Source organism: Ornithorhynchus anatinus, chromosome 7 (assembly GCF_004115215.2).
Source record: "Ornithorhynchus anatinus isolate Pmale09 chromosome 7, mOrnAna1.pri.v4, whole genome shotgun sequence".
NCBI lineage: Eukaryota > Metazoa > Chordata > Mammalia > Monotremata > Ornithorhynchidae > Ornithorhynchus > Ornithorhynchus anatinus.
This window is the reverse complement of record NC_041734.1, coordinates 44,165,884-44,186,942: the sequence shown is the minus strand read 5'-3', so window position 1 is coordinate 44,186,942 and position 21,059 is coordinate 44,165,884. Positions and strand designations below refer to the sequence as shown.

The 21,059-nt window shown below is 45.7% G+C and overlaps 1 protein-coding gene across 8 annotated transcripts in view; it reads left to right on the top strand.

Annotated features, from left to right (window-relative positions):
- The window catches only part of BCL6 (BCL6 transcription repressor), a 47,021-nt gene extending 36,786 nt beyond the window's left edge, over positions 1–10,235 (top strand). For 7 of the 8 annotated variants that reach the window (XM_007669043.4, XM_007669034.3, XM_029068593.2 and 4 more), the window contains exons 5-10: positions 743–1,729; positions 2,500–2,687; positions 4,272–4,439; positions 6,710–6,840; positions 7,261–7,398; positions 9,064–10,235. In XM_007669043.4, the coding sequence (XP_007667233.2) occupies positions 743–1,729; positions 2,500–2,687; positions 4,272–4,439; positions 6,710–6,840; positions 7,261–7,398; positions 9,064–9,207 (1,756 nt within the window). In that variant the 3' untranslated portion in view covers positions 9,208–10,235. The remainder of the gene's footprint in view (positions 1–742; positions 1,730–2,499; positions 2,688–4,271; positions 4,440–6,709; positions 6,841–7,260; positions 7,399–9,063) is intronic. The other variant, XM_001512172.4, reaches the window with a different exon arrangement.
- Positions 10,236–21,059: the final 10,824 nt, after the last annotated feature.

Below are 21,059 nucleotides of genomic sequence, written 5' to 3'. Positions count from 1 at the left end.
CTGGGACCAGTGGTCATCACTGCCTTCCTTCTTCTCCCCCAGCAGCAGCCTCCCAGAGGAAGAGCCCACACCAGTCCCCAAATGGGGGGAATTTTGAAATCCTCGGCTGCTCATCCCCATTCTTACGGAGCTTTAGGGTGGGTAGACTCTCAGTAGGCTCCAGCCTTCTTTTATGGAATTTATCCTGATGGTTGGAGGAGAAGGGAGATCTCTCTACGTGTTCCATAGAAGATAGTGGGTTTTAATCCAGGGTTCTCCACTTGTCTGCTGACATTGGACAAGTCACTTGATTTCTCGGTGCTTCAGTTACCGCCTCTGTAAAATGGGGATTGAGACTGTGAGCCCCACGCCAGGCAGGGACTGTGTCCAACCCAAAATGGTTGTATCCACCCCAATGCTTAGTACAGTGCCTGGCACATAGTAAGCACTTAAATGCTACAGTTATTTTAGCATCTGCCTTTAACATTTTAGCAAATATTATATTTTAGCATCTGTCTCCCCACCAAATCGTAAGCTCCTTCAGAGAAGGGATCATTTATACCAACTCTGTTGTATTGTGCTCTGCCCAAAGTAAATAGTCAGTAAATATCTCTGATTTGGTTAGGGAGGTGAATTCACTTACCCCCACAGTTTAGGTCAGCTCCTTTTGATTAAAAAAAGTCACTGCGATCCAGTTGAGCTCCAAAATGAGTATCTGGTCTGGGGGGGATGTCATCTCCTCTTCTTTCTTCTCCCCCTGCAGCGAAGCTGAGATGATCTCTGCCGTCAAGCCTCCGCGGGAAGAGTTTCTGGTTGGCCGCATGCTGCTGCCCCAAGATGTCATGGCATACCCCGGCCGGGAGATGGCCGAGAGCAGCATGCCACGCCGTAGCGCCCCTTTGTGCGACGGGCGAGCCTTCGCCCCCAACTTGTACAACAGCCTGCCTGCATCTCCCGCCTCCTACCCTGTCTACAGCCACCTCCCCGTGAACAACTTTCTCTTCTCTGACGATGAACTGAGAGATGTCAGGATGCCCATGACAGACCTGCCCAGAGCCAATCCCTTCCCCAAAGAGCGAGGACTGCCCTGCGATAGTTCCAGGACAGTGCCCACGGAATACAACAGGGCCGCCATGGAGGTCCCATCCAGCCTGTGCCACGCCACCATCTATTCCCCCAAGGAAACGTCTCCTGAGGAGGTGAGGAGTGACATGCACTACAGCGTGGCTGAGGGCCCCAAGACTGCTGCCCCCTTGGTCCGGAACAACCCTTACTTTGCCTGCGACAAAACCGGCAAGGAGGAGGAGAGAACCTCCTCAGAGGATGAGATCAGCCTACACTTCGAGGCCCCAAATGCACCCCTGAACCGGAAGGGCCTGGTCAGTCCCCAGAGCCCCCAGAAGTCGGACTGCCAGCCCAACTCCCCAACCGAATCCAGCAGCAGCAAGAACGCCTGCATCCGCCAGGCCTCGGGCTCCCCCGTGGCCAAGAGCCCCAGCGACCCAAAGGCATGCAACTGGAAGAAGTATAAGTTCATTGTGCTCAATTCGCTCAACCAGACCAACAAGACAGACGGAGCGGAGTCGGGTGACCTGGGACGCCTCTCCCCTCGCACTTATGTCCCGGCATCGTCCTGCCAGCAGTCCATGGAGCCAGAGAACCTTGACATCCAGTCCCCAACCAAGATGAGCGCCAATGGGGAGGATTCCACCGTCCCCCAGGCCAGCAGGCTTAACAACATCGTCAACAGGTAATTCAGTGGGGGAGACATCACCTTGGAGACTTTGCTTCGGTGTGTTTCCTTGGACTCTGGTGGCGGAAGGGTTGAAGGCGTGGACCACCAGCAACTGGTCCATACTTCCCATGGTGTGGCTTGGTCTCAACAAGTTTGAACTGGAGCTGGGCTCCAGTGTTCTCCCAGCCCAGCTTACAGTTCCTGTACTCTGTGAGCTCCTTCTGGGCAGGAAACACAATTGCCAACTCTGCTGTATTGTACTCTCCAGAGCGCCTAGTGTAGTATTCTGCACACAGTAAGCGCTCAGTAAATACCATTGATTGATTAGTGATGAAACACTTGCTTTGCCACCTCCCTGTCCATTAAATGGGAGTATGGGAGTAATTGGACCAGGATGCCAGTTGTGGGAGGGAAATCTCCAATTCTGAATTCCCCTCCTGTCCTGGATGGTTTTGGTGTTTGCCTGTCTGGAGGCCGGGAGCTGGACTAGATGGCTTCTTGAGATCCCTTCCAGTTCCAGTATTGTCAAATAGTCCTGCCCAGCAAGGGACTCCCACTAGCACTGCAAAGAGTCTGCAGATCGGGGCAAGCTAGGGTGATCCAGGAGGCATCTGTTACTTGGGTGAGGCCGAAGGGGTCTGGACACTGGAGTCCTTACCTGGTGGTGAGAAGGGGTGAAAATGAGAGCTGGGGGAGCAAACCAGATTTCCCCTTAGAAGCATGAATTCAGTGATTAATCGATTAATTTTAATTTTTTGATTTTTTCTTTACCTTGTTTACCCCAGCAGATCTCTGGATGGCTCTCCACGGAGCAGCAGCGAAAGCCACTCGCCACTGTTCTCTCACTCATCTAAGTGCAGTTCCTGCGGCTCCCAATCCCCGCAGCATGCTGAGATGTGCCTTCACCCTCCAGGCTCCACCTTCCCTGAGGAGATGGGGGAGACTCAATCTGAGTACTCTGACTCCAGCTGTGGTGAGTTCTGGTTAGGGTGGGGATTGGCGTTGGGGAAGGGGGTGGGGAGCCTTTAACAGGATGAGTTTCCTCCCTCAATATGATGTCCTTATGGCCTAGTTTTGACCAGCTCACTTCCCACCATCTGATCATTTGTTATTAATGACAATGCCAACACTGGCATGAAGGAAACCGTACTTCCAAGCTACCAGAGTTGGGGGGATTATTTGGTTGTCAAAACTGACCACTGTACTTCAATCAGTGGTATTTACTGAACACTTACTGAGTACTGTACTAAGGGCGTGGGAGAGCACAATACAATAGAGTTGTTAGGTACAATCCCTGCCCAAAAGGAGATTACAGTCTATACTTCAGGCAGAAGCAGATATGTGGGAGGTAAAGATTGCCTGAAAGGGCAGCCTAGAATTCATTACGTCTGCTTTGGCTGTATAGATACAGCCTATGGGCACGCAGAGAATGTTCAACAATAGCAAATTCCTGTTCTTAATAATGGGAATATTAGCAACACGACTCCTAGGAAATCTATCCACCCACTTTGAGAGCCCTAGCACAGAGGGAAGTGGGCTGAGCTTTAGAGGAAGCCGGGATCCTTTTGCTCTATAGTCTGCCTCAACTAGGTGATCTAGGATTAAGCTTATGTCCTTATCTCTACCTCGGTTTCCCTGTCTATGAGATAAATGGGAATTCCTATCCGTTTTCTACCTATAGGGTGTTTGTGAGTAATAATAATGAAATAGTGGCTCGAGAAGCAGCATGGCCAAGGGGAAAGAGCACGGGTCTGGGAGTCAGAGGACCTGGGTTCTTTTCCCGGCTCTGCTGATTGCTTGCTCTGTGAGCTTGGGCAAATCGCTTAACTTCTTTGTGTCTCATACCTCATCTGCAAAATTGGGATTAAATCCTCCTCCTATTTAGACTGTGAGCCCCATGTGGGACAGGGAACGTGTCAACCTGATAAATTTATATCTACCCCACTGCTGCTTGATACTAGTAAGAGCTTGCTACCATATAAAGGGGCAAAGAGCTCCTTAGATAATGCACCAGAGAAGTGAGGGATACTGAATAATTAAATAGATTCTTAAATGGTGGAGATCAGTCTTCTGGGCTTTCGGGGGAGGAATCTGGGCTAAAACTCTTAAGGTTTTCTAACTAATCGGGTAGGGAGGTTATTGTTTCCTTTCCCCTCCATAACCAGCTCCCCCAGATCAACCGAATCTCTCAATAAATCCCATAATAATAATAATAGTAATAATAATAATTGTGGTATTTGTAAAGCGCTATGTGCCAAGCACTGTTTTAAACACTGGGGTAGATACAGGGTAATCAGGTTATCCCATGTGGGGCTCACACTTTTAATCCCCATTTTACAGATGAAGTAACTGAGGCACAGAGGAGTTCAGTGACTTGCCCAAGGTCACACAGCAGACAAGTGGTGGAGGCGAGCCTATGTCCTCTGATCCCCAGGCCCTTGCTCTTTCCACTAAGCCACGCTGCTTCTATCAGGTCTCTTTGGGACCTGGGTTTGCCAAAAGTGCTGTTCTGCTTATTCATCTCAGTTGCTCACCATTTTCCCTTCGTCTCCTTCAGAAAATGGGGCTTTCTTTTGCAACGAGTGCGACTGCCGCTTCTCAGAAGAGGCCTCTCTCAAGAGGCACACCCTGCAGACTCACAGCGACAAGCCCTACAAGTGTGACCGCTGCCAAGCTTCCTTCCGCTACAAGGGCAATCTTGCCAGCCATAAGACGGTCCACACAGGTACTCGCCCCATCCCTCCCTCCCCACAGGAATAATCAGGATTGTGGCACTTGTTAAGCACTTATTATATGACCAATCACTGTACTAAGTGCTGGGATAGATACAAGACAATCCCTGCTCCACATGGGGAGCATAGTCTAAGTAGGAGGGAGTACAGATAAATACCCATTTTACAGATGAGGAAACTGCAGCAAAGAGAAGTAACTTTTCCAAGGTCACATAGCGGGCAAGAGGCAAACTAGGCAAACTAGGCAAGAGGCCTAGGCTTAGAACTCAGGTCTCCCAGGCCCGTGCTCTTCCACTAGGCCACGTGGCTTTTGGGAAGAGGAGGTCTTGGCCCTAGGCCTCCCCATGGAAAGGGGGATTTGTGGTATTTGTTAAATGCTTACTATGTTTTGAGTACTGTACTAAGCGCTGGGGTACTTACAAGATACTCAGGTCCCACTTGGAGCTCACAGTCTAAGTAGGAGGAAGTATAGACATTGAATTCCCATTTTGCAGATGAGGGAACTGAGGCACTCATAAGTTAAGTGACTTGCCCATGTTCACACAAACAGACAAGTGGTGGAGCCCGGATCGGAACCCAGGTCCTCTGACTTCCAGACCTGTGCTCTTTCCATGAGGCCATGATGCTTCTCTGGCTTAGTGGAAAGAGCATGGGTTTGGAAATCAGAGGTTGTGGGTTCTAATTCCATCTCTGCCATTTATCAGCTGTGTGACTTCGGGCAAGTCACTTCTCTGTGCCTCAGTTACCTCATCTGTAAAATGGGAATGAAGACCGTGAGCCCCACTTGGGACAACCTGATTACCTCATATCTACCCCAATGTTTAGAACAGTGCTTGGCACATAATAAGCACTAAAAATATTATTGATTATTATTATAGTCTACTAAGTTGAGTAAGGAGCAGGAACCCTTAGGTAGGTGATGGGAGGAGGTGAGGAGAGTTGAAGGCAGGGGGGTATGTAGGGGTAGTCTTTTTTTTTATTTACTAGAAGAGGCTGGTTAGGAATCGATGAAAGGAAAGTAATATCTTTTACTGTGGGCTCTTCTGAGAAGTTTGGGGCACTTTATGAGCTTCATCTCTGTCCATCCTCACCTTATCCCATTAAGGTACAAAAGAGGCAAGCGCTATCATTATTCCTCACTCCCAAGCTGCCTCCCCCAACCCTAAGTCACTCTCTCCCACATGCAACTCTCCATCTTTTTTTTTTTTAAGTTGCTTGAATGGAGAAGATAAGTTTTGTGGTGGGATTAGTTTTTTTAACCCGCTGACACCACCACCATCCAACACCAACATTTAGAAGTCTCGGGATCAAGGTTATGAGAAATGGGGCAGAGAGTGTTCTTATTCCTAAAATGAATAACTTTCACTTTTCCAAAATGTGCATTCTGCTGTGCTCACTTATTATCCAGAAGATACAAAACCTTATGACCTTCCTTTTTCCTCATAAGTTGAGCAAGATGTATTCCCAAATCCCTTAGTTCCTGACCGTACTCTTCCTTCATTCAGGTTCCTGTTGAACCAGAAGGATGAGGACCACTGACACCTTTTTATATCACCCTCATGAGAGACCCCCCCCCCATAATAACCCTAAGAAGGCTCCTTCCCTTCTCTAGATCTGTAAATGATCCACTCTAAATCTAAAATGAGGACAGTGGTTCTCTTGATCTCACAGAGGAGCCAGGAGCTCTTGCCTCTGGGACTTGGTGATTCCTTAGAACTAGGTCTTAGATGGGGACCGTGCAGAGTTTTAAAATTACCATTTCATTTTCTTTTCCAGCAAAAGTCTGTACTCTGGGGCTTTACAGGCTCTTTGATAGAAAGAAAATGATCCTTGCTCATTTAGTACCATTTTCAGAAGTCTAGTATATGGGTTATAGCTCTAGTGTGTGCAAATGGGATTCTGCCTCAGGGAAGGTGAGGGAAAATTTCTGTTTCCTGGAAGAAGAAACTGGAATGATTTCCAGGCTGATCATCAGCCTGGCTAAGATTTTACAGAAATAAAAATTCTGTGTCTGGAAGGGAAAAAAAAATATGGGGCCTACGAGATGAAGAACATTAGCTTGACAACTAGGACTGGGTTTGGGACCATGGCTCACCGCGTATAGTCTTCCTATTGGGGTGTCTAGTTTCTCTAGTTTTTCCAGTGAAGATACATATTTGCTGTGACCTCCCAATGCTCTGGGAAGACACTGAATGGGGGTGAGGTCAGACTCCCACTGGGACATTCCAGTTATATATTCTCTCTGATACTTTTCTGGCAACAGGTGAGAAACCCTATCGATGCAACATCTGTGGGGCCCAGTTCAACCGTCCAGCCAACCTGAAAACTCACACTCGCATTCACTCTGGAGAGAAGCCGTACAAGTGCGAGACCTGTGGAGCCCGATTTGTCCAGGTGAGGGTAGTGGGTTTTTGGGGTGGGCGTTTGACTCTCCAAATTTGGAGGCTTTGATGACTCAGGAGTCCTCAATCAACTGATGGCATTGAGTCCTTTTAAAGAAAAATTTGAATGGCATCTGTTAAGCACTTACTATGTGCCAGTCACTATACTAAGCACTGGAGTAGGTATGGCCTCTCAGGTTGGACTCATTCTGTGTCTCACATCAGTCTCACAGTCTTCCTCCCCATTTTACAGATGAGGGAACTGAGGCACAGAGAATTGAAGTGACTGGTCCAAAGCCACACAGCAGTCAAATGACAGAACTGGGATTAGAATTCTAATCCTTTTGACTCCCAGGCCCACGCTGTATCCACTAGGCCTCGTTGCTTCTAGTTAGAATCCTTCTGTCTCTAACACGGTCTCTTTCTCCAACAGGTGGCACATCTTCGTGCGCACGTGCTCATCCACACTGGTGAGAAGCCCTATCCCTGCGAGATCTGTGGCACTCGTTTTCGGCACCTGCAGACCCTCAAGAGCCACTTACGGATACACACGGGAGAGAAGCCCTACCATGTACGTGCATCGCATTTTTACCTGGTCGGGCGGTAGCACCTCATGTCCTCAAGGACCTAAAATTGCCAACTTCTACTTACCTACTGATAGGCCAGCGGACTAGGGCAGAGAACGTGACGACACCAGGAGTGAGAGGGTGTTTTCACAGCTTGTTTCCTTTTTCATCACCCCAGCCTCCAGTCTGTAACACAGTAATAATAGTAATATTAACAACTGTGGTATTTGCTAAGTGTTTACTCTGTGATAAGCATCATACTAAGTGCTGGGGTAGATGCAAGATAATCAAGGCCCACGTGGGGCTCTAAGTGGGGCTCCCTTCTAAATAGAAGGGAGAACTAGTATTGAATCCCCATTTTGTAGTTGAGGGAACTGAAGCACAGGGAAGTTAAGAGAAGCAGCGTGGCTCAGTGGAAAGAGCACAGGCTTGGGAGTCAGAGGTCATGAGTTTGAGTCCCGGCTCTGCCACTTGTCAGCTGTGTGACTGTGGGCAAGTCACTTAACTTCTCTGTGCCTCAGTTACCTCATCTGTAAAAAGGGGATTACCTGTGAGCCTCACATGGGACAACCTGATTACCCTGTATCTACCCCAGCGCTTAGAACAGTGCTCGGCACATAGTAAGCACTTTACAAATACCAACATAAGTTAAATGACTTGCCCAAGGTTAACAGCCCACCAGTGGCAGAGCCGGTATTATAACCCAGGTCCTCTGACTCCCAGGCCCATGGTTTTTCCATTAAGCCATGCTGCTTCTCTCTCCACTAAGTGTGGATGGAGGGAATTGAGCATGGTGTCACATAGCTGTGTTTCACAACCTATTACTTCAGTGCGGTTTTTACTTAGCTTTGATTATTTCTCCCTTCTACCATCTACCCTATCTTAGTGAATCAGTCAGGGCTTGGGAGAGTAGGATTCTGACTCTCCTAGCATCTCCTTCTCCAACTACTAGTTTTTGCATCAGTTTTCCATCAAAAATAAACCCCAGAAAAAAGTGGAGGAGAAAGAACCACCCGCTCTCTGATGGGCATCCCAAATGAGGTACTAGCCTACCAGTGAACAGGTCTCTCCAGATGGACTTGAAACCTGCTGATACCTCTTCCTCTCAGTCTCTTCAAGCACTTGTGAGCTCCTCCATTGGACTAAGTTCTGTGAAGACAGGAATCACATTTATCAATTCTGTTATACTCTCCCAAGCAGTTAGTACAATGCTTGTCAAACGATAAGTACTCAATAGATACCACTGATTGGAAAAGTATGGAACAGTTGGTAGATGCAGTCCCTGCCCTTAAAGAGTTTATATTCCCATCTTTTACCTCCCTTTGTTTTGTTCTGAGGAGGAACCCCACCTTCCAAATCCAATTGCCCTTTGCTACACATTGGTTCATCTCTTGGTAATGGTCTTAGCTCATTTCACAGAGGGGAAAAAAAGCGAGCATCCACCTCCCAGCATGGTAATAGGAAATCACCGATACCCTTGGGCAACCGAGCTTACACACATGCTCGACCGCTTTCAGAAACGGCCTCCGGCTCCCTCGATGCTGACACTAACCTTGCATTGCTTTGTACTCTTTCAAGCACTCAGTACAGTGCTCTGCACACAGTAAGCGCTCAATAAATACCATAGATGCTGATGACAACGCTGATCTCTCTCTCTCTGTTCCTTCCAGTGTGAGAAGTGTAACTTGCACTTCCGCCACAAGAGCCAGTTACGGCTTCACCTGCGGCAGAAGCACGGAGCCATCACCAATACCAAGGTCCAATACCGTGTCTCCTCGGCTGAGTTGCCCTCAGAGCTCCCCAAGGCTTGCTGAAGCTCACCCGCAGCGCTCGCCTCCTGCCTCCCCACCCCCGCCCCGGAAGCTATCCAAAGGATACTGTAACACTTTAAAAATGTTCATCCCATGATGTAGTGCCTCTTTCATCCATTAGTGCAGATCGTAGGTGGGGGAAAAGGAAAATTTCCCTAGTGACATAAAAGAAATGATCAGTCTCCTCTGTGTAAAATATTGTCAGCAGAAAAAGTCATTTTACATGGCGGCGTGGTGGAGTGTGTATAAGCTTTGGAATATGACTTCACTCGTTCTGAAAAATGAGGAATGTATATGTTTTGTGGGAACAGATGTTTCTTTTGTATGTAAATGTGCATTCTTTTAAAAGAGAATTCAGTATGCTATAAAAGAGAGGGCTTTAATTTTTTAACCAAAGGTGAAGGAATATATGGCAGAGTTGTAAATATATATAAATATATATATAAATAAATATATATATAAACCTTAAAAAGATATATTAAAAAATATAAAAATGCATTAAAGGCTCGATTTTGTATCTGCAGGCAGACACGGATCTGAGAATCTTTATTGAGATAGAGCACTTACAAAATATTTTAAAGTATTGCATCTGTATAAGTAAGAAAATATTTTGTCTAAAACGCATCAGTGTATTTGTATTTTTTTGCAAGTGAAGGTTTACAATTTACAAAGTGTGTATTAAAAGAAAACACAAAAACAGCCGCAGAAGGAAGAAATGTGTAATTTTGTTCTAGTTTTCAGTTTGTATATATATATACGTACAATGTGTACTCACGGTGCCTTTTTCCATGGAAGTTTTCAATGTATGGACTATATGAGCCCAATTCCTTTATGAGGTGCAGGCAGACCCATCGACTCAAAGTTGTCACTAACTAAACTCTATTTGGGAATGTTTGTCTTATTACATGCTGCGTCATGCTTGTGTTCTAAATACTCCGGAGACAGGGTTTGGGCTGTGTCTAAACTGCATTACTGCATTGTAAAATATAGCTGTACAAATATGAGAATAAAATGATGAAAAGTCATGTAAACCAGCTCCACGGTCTTTCCTTGCTGGGTCCTGGTGGTACTCTCGCGTTTGCCGTAATATGACGCTTGCTTCTAACCTTCCCAGGGAACAAATTCTCGCCTTAGGTTACAGTAGTCCCCTTTTTATTAGGAGGGCCTGGGACTACCAATCATTTCAAGCTCTTTTTTAGCACTCTACAGCTTCTGTCTGCTTCGCTCTCCTAGTCTTTCTGGGAGGGAGGTGAGGAGCAGGGATTATTAATATTTCCACGGTTGGTGCAAGGGAAGAAGCTGAGCGCTAGGAAAAATCAGCGTGGCATGTTCAAGCACGCGTGGGCGAGGTGGGTGTTGATCTGGGACCCGCAGCCACAGCTCTGACTTTCTCCCTAGATAAAGCTGCCTTAACCTTTAAAAGGCATGGAAAAATGCTACCGGTTCATTTGGATATTTGACTTCCCTTTCCTTGGGCCTCGGTTATTGCTAGCTACTGTGCTACAAGCTGTTAAAAGCAAACTAAAAAAGCAGGCTCCCTGACCTCCTACCTGGGAGACCACACCTCCAAAGCAGGACTTTAAGGTTACAAAGACAAACATTAAATATATAAATGCCAAGCTACATTCTGTACACAGGGCTAAGTGCTGGTTTGAGAGCTTCCAAAAAGTCACATGTCCCCTCTGCCTCGTGGAGATGGTTAGTAAGGGAAAAGTTACCTTCTCATTTAAAAGGGAGATACAGAGACACAGAAATCACACTTCTGGGCAGTTAATCAATAGATCATACAGCGAGTATTTTGTGTGTGCAGAACACCATACTAAGCACTTGGGAGGGTACAATATAACAGAGTTGGTAGATATGTTCCTGGCCCATGAGAGAATTGTAACTGGTTATGGGTAGGGAATGTGTCTGTTATATTTTACTGTCCCAAGAGCTTAGTACAATACCTGACATTTTCCTTTTTCCCATTTTCTCTCCCCATCTCCCCCAATCCTCCAAGTCCAGAACTGGATGAGGGGCATGAGGAGGAAGAGGAGGAAAAGAGGGTAGCATATTAGCTACCTTGAGGACAGTAGCAATTGCTTTTGCAAGTAAACTTCCTTGGTTGTCATACTCACAGGACAACCCAAAATTGATTCCTCCAGAATATTCCCTTCCATACCCAGAGGCCCTTTCAGGACATCTCAGGAATACTCAGCCAACTCAAATGAATTCTTTGCCAAAAAAAAGCACAGCACCTTCCCAATATTGTCTGGTGACAGTCATTCACTAGAGCCAGATACGCAGCAGACTAAAATAGCTCAAGCTAAAAGTCATAGTTTAATCGTCTCGTAAATTGTTACCTTCTATTGCTATGTAAGGGTAACACAAGTTTAACACGTCTAAATTTCCAGGGCTTCTGAAATAATGAAATCTAAAAATGAACTCTACTCCTATTTTAAAGGCCTCAGGATATTTGAATCCAAAGTAGGCTACCAATTTGCATATTTTGATATAAATGTATATACTGTACTGCGTTTCAAGGACTCTAACTGCGTAAAATAAAATAAATGCAATACATTGAGTTGGCTACAATGTATTTCATTTGTTTTCTAACCGAACATTCCAGAAATAACGTGAAACTCATGGGACATTTTGGAAACTCAGTGGACAGGTACTGTGTCTGCTAATTCTGCAATATTGTACTCTCCCAAGTGCTTAGTACAGTGCTCTGCAAATAGTAAGCACTCAGTAAATACCATTGATTGAAATTCTGTTCAAGGTTGGAAGGTGCCTCTCCCTTCAGAAATGACTGATGAGTCTCAGACTTGACCCTTCCAGACAGAGAACATGCACGGAAGAATTGAATTTAGTGGGCCAGTGGTTTCCCCAGCATCAGTTGCTGCCTCTCATCCCTGCCAGCCTTGCTCCCGCTGGGGCTCAGAGGGCAACGAGAGAGTAGTCGAGCAGGGGGGCAGTACACTGAGGAGGCAGCGTGGCCTAATGGTTAGGCCTGGGAGTCAGAAGGACCTGGGTTCTAAACCCGGTTCCACTATTTGTCTACTGGGTGACCTTGGGCAAATCACTTAACTTCTCTGTGCCTCAGTTCCCTCATCTGTAAAAGGGGGATGAAGACAGTGGGACAGGGACTCTATCCAACCTAATTAGCTCAAATCTACCCAATGCTTAGAACAGTGCTTGACACAGGGTAAGCACTTAAATACCATCATTATAATTGTGAAGTTCACAGCAGTCTTCGCCCACATTAACTACAGGCACAACCAGGACTAGAACCCAGGCCTCCTGCTTCCCAGAACTCATTCTTGCACCAAAAACAGGGGAAGGAGAGACAGGCTCACTCAGTATAGAATGAGACATGGATATGGGATACACTTCAGAACCAAGGGAAAAACTTGGACTTTGGCTACGGAAAGCTGATCACAGACACAAATACAACAGTTTAGCTGAAATACCTTTTCAAAAGCTTCTTCTGGAAGAGAGGCAGGTGCCCCCTGCTGTGCGCTGGATTGGCGAACTATCGGGACACTGCCCTGGGCCTTGACTGCATCTGCTTTGTTCCTCAAAGGAAGGGGGATGCAAATGGGGATGTGCCCTTCAGCAAATGGAACAGAATTAAAGTGAAATGGCTAATAATACTGAATGTCATCAAGTACATTCTCTAGTGCTCCGTTAATGGACTTCATTTGTCTCTTTCTTCGTCACCTCTATGAGATAGACTAGAGAGCTTTCCCAGTCCCCATTTTACAGCAGTGCTGGCCAAGGTAATGGTTGGCTCAAGGTCGCCAAGTGAGTCAGTGTCAGCAGCTGGGAAGAGTGCCCAGGCCTTCCGGCTTCCTGGCCCCCAGCTCTTGTCGCCAGACCTCATGGCCTCAGGCTGCACTTACTGAAAGCAATTGGACCGAGACAAGCCTTTGACAGCCATTGGTGCATTTTGGGTTGTTTTGACATCTGATTGATATTTGACAGCCGTTTTCAGACTGGCACAGTTCGTTGAGCTGCTGGCAGCAAGGGAAGCTTTGAGAGAAAGAAAGAGAGAGTGAGAGAGTGAGAGAGAGAGAGAGAAAGAGAGAGAGCGCCACCACAAATCACCAACACATGCAACCTTTTGAGGGCAGGGAACATATTTACCAATTCTGTTGTATCGCACTCTTCCCATTGCTTAGTATAGTGCTCTGCATGCAGTAAGTGCTCAATAAGTACCCTTAACTGATTGCCTGAGCTTTGTTCCTGGCCCCAAACTCTATTTATTTAGGAAAGCTGAAGGATCATCCCTGGTGCCTGAAAATTCAGACAGTTGAAACAACCATGGATCAGGCTACTGGCTTCACTAGGATAAATCTGGGCTGCCTTGATCTGGTGAAGGCATGGACAATGACCATTTGTCTGTACAGGACTTTGCATACAGTAGTTGATCAATAAGTACCATTGATAGATTAATCTCCAGCTTTTCCCAATCCTCCATGAGACCTCTAGGCATCTTTGACTGGAACTTCCTCATAGGCTCTGGGCAGATGCTGGATAGATCCCGGAATGATGGATGACCCAGAAATAAATCTCTGAGAGATGCTGTGGCCGGTGATTTCCATGTCTCAACTGGGATTGTCTGCTCTGGAAATGAAGACAAAGAGACTTGTCCTCCCCCTTCCAACCCCTGCTTCTGAATTACAATGTAGCCTGGAGGTTACACCTTGGGAAGCAGCTTGGCTCAGTGGAAAGAGCACGGGCTTGGGAGTCAGAGGTCATGGGTTCGAATTCCGGATCTGCCACTTGTCAGCTGTGTGACTGTGGGCAAGTCACTTCACTTCTCTGTGCCTCAATTCCCTCATCTGTAAAATGGGGATGAAGACTGTGAGCCTCTTGTGGGACAACCTGGTTACCCTGTATCTACCCCAGCGCTTAGAACAGTGCTCTGCACGTAGAAATCACTTAACTACCACCAACATTATTATTAACAAATACCAACATTATTCCACGACTGTACCCCCTGGTTCTTCATTTTCTGCTTAACATAACAAGGCTGAGAATTAACCACCTGCCACTGGGTTGGAGCTGACCCGGTCCTGAGGCAAAATCTCAGCTGGCCAAACTGGGCTGCTCCTCTGAGGAATGATTCGGTAGTGGTGGAGGTGCGGCAGACAGGGAGGAGAATGGTCAAGTTTGTGTCCAGAAAGCCAGCAGATGGGATAGAAGGTCACTGCTTAGAAGGGGATCTGCCAAGGAAGAAGCCAGAGTCAAGGCTAAAATCAGCCAGTGTCTCAGATTCAGAGTAAGGTGGGCCAGGAGACCAAGGTCTAAGTTATGTACCCTCAACAGCCATCTGTAGCCAACTGCTTCTCATTAACCTTGGCTGTGTTGTACACTGAATTTATTTGGGGGAGCCCAATTGGATTTTAAGGGAAGCAGCAAGGTCACTCACTTTCTGGGCTTCCTTGGACAAGCCAGGCACTCTCATAATCTCTTTGGCCTAGTTGTCATAATTTTGGAGTGGTAAAAATGATATTTATGATTCCTCAAGGAGACAGTGATGATGAGGAGATAGTGTCTGGGAAATAACAAGGATCCTGGGAAGAGAAGGGCTGAGATAAAAGCAAGCATCATTTCTCATTCATTCATTCAATAGTATTTATTGAGCACTTACTCCCGAGAAGCAGTGTGGTCCAGTGGAAAGAGCATAGGTTTGGGAGTCAGAGGACCTGGGTGTTAATTCCGCTTTGCCAGGCACCTTCTGGGTGATCTTGGATAAGTCATTTAACTAATCTGTGCCTCATTTACCTCATCGGCAAAATGGGGATTCAATACCTGTTCTCCCTCCTACTTAGCTATGAGCCCCATGAGAGAACTGATTATCATGTATCCATCCCAGTGTTTATTATGGGGCTTGGCACATTGTAAGTGCTTAACTACCACAACTTTATCATTATTATTCTCCTTTCAACAAAAATTGATCCTCCCATCAGCTGATCCATAAACTTGACCGTGGGTTTCCCGATTCCAAGGTGGACTAATGGTCAAGAGATGAGGTTTGGAGGATAGGGTAAGTAGTGGTATACAAATGGCCTCTTGTAGCAACTGGAGATGTGGAGGCTCAGTTTAGCCACAAGACAAGTTGGATGGGGAAGTAGGAATCCAGATTAAGTGCAACCAAATTTCTCATTTCTGACAAGCACCAGTCTGGGCAAAAGAAGTTCAAAGAAATGGCAAACATATTGCTTCAAAAATCAAAGGTCACTCTGAAAACCTCTTCACATTTGGTTAGTGGAAGTAGTATTAATGTTATTTATTATGCACTCACTGAGTGCAGAGCCCTATACTAAGTACATGCACACAGTAAACATTCATAAAGTATGATTGATTGATTGATGTCCAGGTGAAAATTATTCACGGACTTTGGCTCCCAATCTAAGCATAAGAGAGAGGAGAAGGAATGGACATGGATCCATAAGGAAAGATGCAACCCTGGAAACGCAAAAACATTATAAGAGACAAAGATAAATACAGTGAGATAAGACCCTGTGTTTTTCAGCTCCTGGTGGCTCAGAATCTAACAGCCCCAGCCGCCACAACTTTCCCTACATTCCGAAAATTGCGACGGTCTCTTGCTGCCATTGCACCTCACACTTCAACCTAGAGATGGAGGGGGTTGGGGATTAGGACCCTGGCTGGTTTACCTCCTTTCTAGCTTAGGAGGCCGCTTTCTCCAAATTGGATTCCCATCAGCCTCCAGTTGGTCTCTCCGATTCTTAAAAAGGTAACCCACCCAGAAGCTGCCTTCTCTCTCTTGCTAGAGTCCCTCTTCCCTGCACTCCTCCACATTGTCCCACCTAGCCTGAATAGGAACCATTCTCAGGAAAAATGAAAAAAAGTAAATAAAACAAGAGTTCTCCTGAAGATGTCACTCCAACACCCTCTAAGGAAGAGTCAATAATCTGATTTTGGATCAAGCCTCAGGTCTTTTTTGAACCCCAACTACCTCCTGTAAAATTGGGAAAATGAATTTTATTTTCCTGACTGTTATGAGGCATGTTAGCAAGAGATAAGGATTTGGCTCTTTTTCTGAAGAGAAAAATATCCATAGAATGAAGATAATGTTTCCAAGAACCCAAAGTGATTCAGTGGCAGAGGAAGGCTTAGAATTTCCTCAACTTCCTTCCCATTGTAGAATCCTCAACAGGCTGTACTGGACTCTATCCTGGGGCTACAGGTACATTAGAGGAGCTGGGGAGATAAAGAGTGGTATTGAATTCCTAAAACCTCTTACTCCCACGAAGTTAGCTTGCAGGCCTGCTGAGGCAAGATGCAGTCTCCACCAGGAGGAGCAATTATGCAGGAAAAGACCTTTGATCAGTCTGCTGATTTGCAGCCTGGTAAGGAAGTGTTCACAGTGAGTTTAAAACTGAGAATGACCCAAGAACTGTGTGACATCAGGGGTGAGGCACCTGAGTGACATCTGGGGTGACACCATTCTATGAGCTCCCGCTCTGTGAAATAAATCCCTCTGCACAGGGGACCCTACCAGCTCCAGATGTTCAACATGCATCAGCTTTCATTAGTAGTAGTAATAATTACTATCATGTTCATTAAGCATTTACTAAGTGATAGGCATCATAATAGGCACTGAGGTATGTACACAAAGAAACCATACAGAGTCTCTGTCCCACATATGGAGCTTATGGTCTCACAGTCTAAGGGAGAGGAAGAACAAATATTATTGTTTCATGAATTCCCATTTTACAGGTGAGGAAAATAAGGCATAGAGGAGTTAAGTGACTTTCTCGAGTACATACGGCAGGCAAATGTCAGAGCCAGGACTAGAAGCCCCCAGCTCTCCTGACTCATTCATTCATTCTTATTTAGTCTGCTTATTATTTGCAGAGCACTGTACTAAACTCTTAATGAATGTCATAGTAATTATTACTACTACTAATGAAAGCTGATGCATATTGGACATCTGGAGCTGGTGGGGTCCCCTGTGCAAAGGGATTTATTTCACAGAACCAGAGCTCATAGGACGGTGTCACCCCAGATGTCACTCTGGTGCCTCACCCCCGATGTTACACAGTTCTTGGGTCTTTCTCAGTTTTAGACTAACTGTGAACACTTCCTTCCTTGCCAGACTACAAACAATAGTCACATTCCCTGCCCACAATCAGCTTACAGATCAGGAAACTATCCAAATTCTTCCAGGAATTACCTGTGGACTGAGTAAGAAGTGTCTCCAAGAGAGAGGGATCTCTTCTCTTTATCCTTGAGTCTGACAGAGCAGCCATAAATTGCACTTTAGCTGCCGGAATTTAGTGACAGTCCTTTCAGGTTCCTTTGCACTTGGCAGTGAGGTGCTGCTAGCAGGCCTCAGACCCTTGCTTCACTTCCCCCCCAGAGTAACTGTATTTCTGTTAGAGATGGTGAAGTCTCAATTCATTCAATCATATCTATTGAGCACTTACTGTGTTCAGAGTACTGTACTAAGCTCTTGAGAGAGTACAATACAACAATAAATGGACACATTCCCTCTCCACAAGGGGCTTAGAGTCTAGAAGGTGGAGCTACTGAGATCAGCATAACTACTGAGCAACTACTGTGTGCAGAGCACAGCACTAGGTACTTGAGGAAATTACAGAAAAAGAGTAGTGCATCATCCCTGGCCAAGAGGAAGAAATAAGAAGATACAAAGTGATGACTATAAAATAGCTAAAAGGACATAATAGACAAGTAATAATTATAGGGGGATAAATAAACCAATAACAAATAGATAAGTCAATAAGAGTGACTAGGTGGCAGAGAGCAAGGCTTGATTAGAAGCAATTGATGGAGTTAATGCTTAGAAAATCCATTAACCACCAACTAATCAATAAATAGTAAAACTGGAACACCTACTGTGTGCAGAACAATGTGCAAAATGCTTGGGAGAATACAATAGAGTTAGTAATCATGATCCCTGGTTTCAAGGAGCTTACAGCCTAAACAGAGAGAGAGAAATACAAAGATTACTGGTAGGGCAAGGTAGTGGAACATAAAAATATGTAAGTGCTATGGTGGGGAAATAGTAATGGTAATTGTGGTTTTGTTAAATGCTTGCTATGTACCAAGCAGAAGGGCTGATGCAAGACAATCAGGTCACGCACAGTCTCTGTCCTATATGGGACTCACTATCTAAGAGGGGAGAAGAAAAGGTATTTAATCCTCATTTTACACATGAGGAAACTGAGGCACTAAGAAGCTATGTGACTTGCCCAAAGTCACATAGCAGACAAGTGGTAGAAAGCCACTTGTAGAAAGCCAGGGTTAGAACCTAGGAACCCTGACTCTCAGGCCTATGCTCTTTCCATTTATTCATTCAATCATATTTATTGAGCACTTACTGTGTACAGAGCACCGTACTAAGCAATTGGGAAAATAAACAGCAATAAAGAAAGGCAATCCCTGCCCACACGAGCTCACAGTCTAGAAGACGAGCTCACCCAGGCTTGCTGCTTCTGGGGTGACTGTGAGTACCCAAGTGATTAAGGCAATGTGGAAGATTCAAAGTGACAGTTGTAGGATTTAGGACTGGGAGAACTCCCAGAACAGGCCTAAGGGATAGGGAAGCAGTGGTTACCATCCGATTACAGATAGAGCCAGCCCAATATCTCAAAAAATCAATAGTCGCCTTGAAAATACAACCCAGGCACCAAGCTCTCTCTCCGCTTTTCCTGACCCTTGTTTAATTACAAAACCCAAACCTTCCTGTTGGGCAACTGGCTTTTAGATTGCCCTTTGATTTTTTTTTCTTTTTTTGGATGGAGTCTGCTGTTGTAGTCTGAGAAATATCCACAAGGTGTCATTATAAGTCAATTTTTTTCCTGCCATTAGCAGAGAATCGGATAGTATGCTGAGAGGTTCATCTAATATCACGTTGGTGAGGCCGTTGTTGGGTATGGAATGTCTCTGTTGCCGAATTGTACTTTCCAAGCGCTTAATACAGTACTCTGCACACAGTAAGCACTCAATTAGTACGACTGAATGAATGGGCCCTCAGAACCGTGCCTTTCTCTAGTCAGTCACAGAAAAGATGGAAATCGGTTGTTCAAGGGGTATAAGCCAAAAAGAGTTGAGTGTTTAGGATATTTGTGTTATTGGTCAGCCTGGTCTGGTAACCCACAGTCACCTGAACTCTCTTTGCCTGGGCCAAGGGCAGGAGCAAAGCGTCTGACCCAGTGGGAGGCTCAGGAAACGCTGTTGTGGTTGATGGAGATGTTCTGTCCACATGGGACAGGGACTGGGTCCAATCTGATCATCCTGTATCTAGCAGCCTGGTCTAATGGAAAACACACAGGACTGGGAGTCTGGATAGGCTCTCATCCCAGCTTGGTCATCTGCCTGCTATGTGATCTGGGGCAAGCCATTTAACTTCTCTGTGCCTCAGTTTCCTCATCTGTAAAATGGAGATCCATCAATACTTTTTCTCCGTCCCCTTAGACTGTGAGTCTCGTATAGGACAGGGACTGTGTCTGATCTGATTGTCTTGCATAAACCCATGTGCTTGGCCCAGAATAAGTGCTTTAAAAATACCATAATTATCATTACCCCAGTGCTTGACACACCGTGAGTACTTTAAACAAATTCTGTATCCTATCTGTCACCAAAGCCTGCCAGTCTCACCTTCACAACATCATCAAGATCCACATTTTCCTCTCCATCCAAACTGCTACCATGTTATGTCGGTATTTGTTAAGCTCTTACTACGTGCCGAGCACTGTTCTAAGCGCTGGGATAGATACAGGGTAATCAGGCTGTCCCACGTGAGGCTCACAGTTAATCCCCATTTTACAGATGAGGTAACTGAGGCTCAGAGAAGTTAAGTGACTTGCCCACAGTCACACAGCTGACAAGGGGCAGATCTGGGATTTGAACCCATGACCTCTGACTCCGAAGCCCAGGCTCTTTCCACTGAGCCACGCTGCTTCTCTATCACTCATCCTATCCAGACAGGATGACTGCATCAGCCTCCTTTCTGACCTCCCAACCTCCTGCCTTTCCCAGCTTCAGTCCATACTTCACTCTGCTGCCAGGATTATCTTTCTAGAGAAACATTCTGGGTATGTCACACCCTCTTCTCAAAATTCTCTAGTATCAACCTCCGTATCAAACGAAAAACTCTTCACTATTGGCTTCAAAACTCTCCATCACCTTCCCCCTTCTTACCTCACCTGTCTTCTCTCCTTCCACATCACAGCCCACACACTTTGCTCTTCTGGTGCTAACCTTTCAACTGTGCCTCGTTCTCACCTGTCCCACCGTCGACCTCTGGCCCATGTCCTACCAGGTCTGGAACACCCTATCTCCTCATATATGCCAAACAATCACACCCTGCCCTTCAAAGTCCTTCTGAAGGCTCACTTCCTCCAAGAGGCCTTCCCAGACTAAGGTCCCCTTTTCCTCAGCTCCCCTTCCCTTCCGCATCACCCCCACTCTCTCCCTTAGCTCCACTCCCCTCTCCCCACCCCACAGCACTTGTGTGTATATACACACATACACATATCTATAATTCTATTTATACTGATGCCTATTTACTTGTTTTGATGTGTATATATCTATAATTCTTAGCACAATGCTAAGTGCTTAGTACAGTGCTCTGCACACAGTAAGCACTCAACAAATATTATTGAATTTATTTATATTGATGCCTGTTTACTTGAATTGATGTCTGTCCCCCTCAATCTAGACTGTAAGCCTGGTGTGGGCAGAGACTGTGATTGTCTCTCTTTATTGCTGAATTGTACTTTCCAAGTGCTTAGTACAGTGCTCTGAACAAAGTAATGACTGAATGAATATTACTAATATTATTGTTGTTATTAGCTGTCCCTGCTCTGCCA